This window comes from Buceros rhinoceros, unplaced genomic scaffold (genome assembly GCF_000710305.1).
Source record: "Buceros rhinoceros silvestris isolate BGI_N320 unplaced genomic scaffold, ASM71030v1 scaffold24059, whole genome shotgun sequence".
Lineage (NCBI taxonomy): Eukaryota > Metazoa > Chordata > Aves > Bucerotiformes > Bucerotidae > Buceros > Buceros rhinoceros.
In genome coordinates this window covers 2,218-5,172 of record NW_010433645.1, presented here as the reverse complement: position 1 = coordinate 5,172, position 2,955 = coordinate 2,218, and the positions used below count along the sequence as shown (strand labels likewise).

At 53.7% G+C, this 2,955-nt stretch overlaps 1 protein-coding gene across 1 annotated transcript in view; it reads right to left on the bottom strand.

Moving 5' to 3' along the window:
• Nucleotides 1-2,955, bottom strand: part of TRIP4 (thyroid hormone receptor interactor 4) — a gene marked incomplete at its 5' end in the record, with an annotated part of 21,385 nt that overhangs the window by 17,999 nt on the left and 431 nt on the right. The window contains 3 exons of the mRNA XM_010144196.1: nt 1,497-1,684; nt 2,226-2,352; nt 2,639-2,854. Of these exons, the coding sequence (XP_010142498.1) occupies nt 1,497-1,684; nt 2,226-2,352; nt 2,639-2,854 (531 nt within the window). The remainder of the gene's footprint in view (nt 1-1,496; nt 1,685-2,225; nt 2,353-2,638; nt 2,855-2,955) is intronic.

Sequence of the window (2,955 nt, the reverse complement as noted above, 5' to 3'; positions counted from 1 at the left end):
TCCTGCTGCTAAGCGTTGCCCTGACTATTTCAACTCCAGCTGCGCATCAGCACTACAGAGAAAAGCTGAAACAGGCAAGAAATACTGCCACAAGCAGAAGACATCCTCATGGTTTTACAGCAGCAGCAGACCAGGACATCAATCTCCTGCATGAATGGCAGCGTGGCTGACATGCCGGCAGGACCATCTGCCTGTACAATTCCCCTACGAGCTCATAAAGTGGTGAAGAGTAAGCAGGGGATCTAGGGAGGAATAAAAAATCTACAGAGGAAGAGGGATAAAAAAAAAAGGCTGAAGAAGATTCTTTGGTCTGTATAAATGGTAGGAAAGGGGAATTAATGTCCTGGGCTGAAGGAGCTTCTCTTTGGAACCGAAGACCCAGGCCAGAAGGAAAAGGTGGTGGCAAGGGGTGTGTGTGCGTGGTTGTTTTTTTTAAACAAAACCTGGTGCCACTGTTGGCTTCTTTATGATGGACAAAAAGACCAGAAACACATATTTCACATTTTCACCTTATCTGCCTTTCAAATTCCGGAAGGGTAAAGCCCAACTGCATGGAGAGATCCCAGCCTCTCCAAATTTACCTGCTGTGAAGGAATTTGTATCTTCCAGGATGGCTGCCAGTGGCTGAAGAGCAGCCAGCAGAATGCCCAGAAGTGGGCCAAGAAGCATCCGGGCTTGTCCCAGCACTGGTGTGGCCAGCAGCACCAGGACAGGGATCATCCCCCTGGACTGGGGGCACTGGGGAGGCCACACCTCCAATCCTGGGGTCAGTTTGGGCCTCTCACTCCAGGAAGGACATTGAGGGGCTGCAGTGTGTCCAGAGAAGGGCAGCGGAGCTGGGGCAGGGTCTGGAGCACAACGCGCTGAAGAGCGGCTGAGGGACCTGGGGCGGCTGAGCCTGGAGCAAAGGAGGCTCCGGGGAGACCTTCTGGCTCTGACAACTCCCTGACAGGAGGGTGTAGCGAGCGGGGGTCGGTCTCTGCTCCCCAGGAACAAGCAACAGGACGAGAGGAACCGGCCTCCAGCTGTGCCAGGGGAGGTTGAGGTTGTCCCTGAGGAGCCGTTTCTGTCCCGTTGGGGTTGTGCAGGCGTGTCGCAGGCTGCCCAGGGCAGTGGTGGAGTCCCCATCCCTGGAGGGGTTTCCCAGCCGTGTGGAGGTGCTGCTGCGGGACAGGGGTCAGTGGGGACCTGGCAGTGCTGGGGAACAGGGGGACTTAGGGAGCTGAAAGGGCTTTGCCAACCCAAACAGTTCTGTTACTCTATTCTACAGTCAGCTGTAGAAAACCTGAAACTCATGAAAAACAGATTCCCAGCTTCTCAGACCATCATTACACCTGATGAGGAAGCACAGCTTCCAAACCTGGAGCTACCAGTAGGAACCACTCACTGTGCAAAACAAGCGAGTCCACAGAGGTTCTTTGAGGAACACAACTTCCCTTCTCGCCTACGATGCAAGAGCTAACCAGGATATGTCACAGCTCAGGCCACCCCTTTACCTTTTGATTCCTCTTACAAGCAAGGAAGCCCAAGGCTGGTGCATGCTGAGGCACCAACCATCATCTGAGATCTCCTGCAACTCTCGATCCTGAATGCGCAGCCTGTTCCGCTCTGAGCCAGGCCCACTGCATGCCTCCATGGAATGGATGGCTTTCCTGTGCGGGAGCAAACCAGTTTGGTCCACCCACTTCCGAGTATTCAAAAGAAAAAGAAAGAGGTTAGCACCCTCATGCAGCTTCTCCTTTCCAAGCGTCACAGCTCAACTATGGATTTCAAGACTAAGTAAATCAGCCTGCTGGTGTTTCAGAGCACTCACAGGAAGATAACAGTTTTCTAAGCGTATTCACGGCCATTGACATTCCAAACTGGGAATGGTCAAACCCCCAAATGCTCAGCATACACCGAGACCACCGAGATTCAAGTGGGATTAGAGGGTAGAGGTTGGAAACCAGACAGAAATGGCTTCATTAATAGAGCTGAAAAGGTGACACAACCTGAGTTCTTCCAAATTCCTGGAGGCAGGAGACTAAAACTCAGATACACCAAGGAGCAGGGAAGGGCAGGGCACTGGCAAACCTTCTCTGTCCCCCACTCAGATGGCTAATGAGCATCTCTCGGGCACAGGGGAGGAAAGAGGCATCACAGACATGCTCGAATGCACAGTTCCTCAGCTCGACTCTCCCAAAGTCAGTCATTACTCGGGAACAAACCCCTCGACCCACACTGACCACAGGAGTGGGCTGAAGAAGACGGGGATTCACCAGGACACCATCGCTCAGAGTCATCTTTGCTTCCGGGCTCCCAGCTGGCTGGCTGAGTGTGCCACAGTTAATGGCTTCGATGGTTTCATCCAGTCTGCAACACAAACAACGAGGCATGAAGACTCCCTGCTCCCACCCGGCACATCTCCCTGCACAAACACATCTGACCCAAAGCATTTTTTTACCACCTCCCCTGACAAAACAATTTCCTTGCTTGGCCAGATCTCCTATTTGACGAGTCACTCGAGCGCGGAAACTGGGATTGTTAGATGAATTTCTGACCCTTGCTCTTCCAGATGTAGCCAGACCACGATCACTGTCGGTGCTGGTTTTCACCTCCCCGCTGCTGGGTGTGCCTCGGTGCTGCTGGCCTCCCTCACCTGCTGTGGTATTCAGCCAGGCTGCTGTTATCCTCCAGGATCTGCCTGCCAGCAAAGTCGATGATGATTTTTTTGGTGAGGTGAGAGGCGTGACGCAGCTCCCGCAGCTCCTGCTCTCTCTTCTGAAGGGTTTCCCTTTCCTGCTTGGAGAGCCACTGGTTGGAGTCCGTGGCAAAATAGTCCGATTCATCATCGATGACTTGGGTTCGACGCACACTGGGGAGAAACAACGGCAGTGGTGGAAGGTGAGCATGGGGCAACAGTGCAGGGGGGGCACTGGCTGCCCCTGACCCGCCCTCCCACCCGCTCCCGGCTCT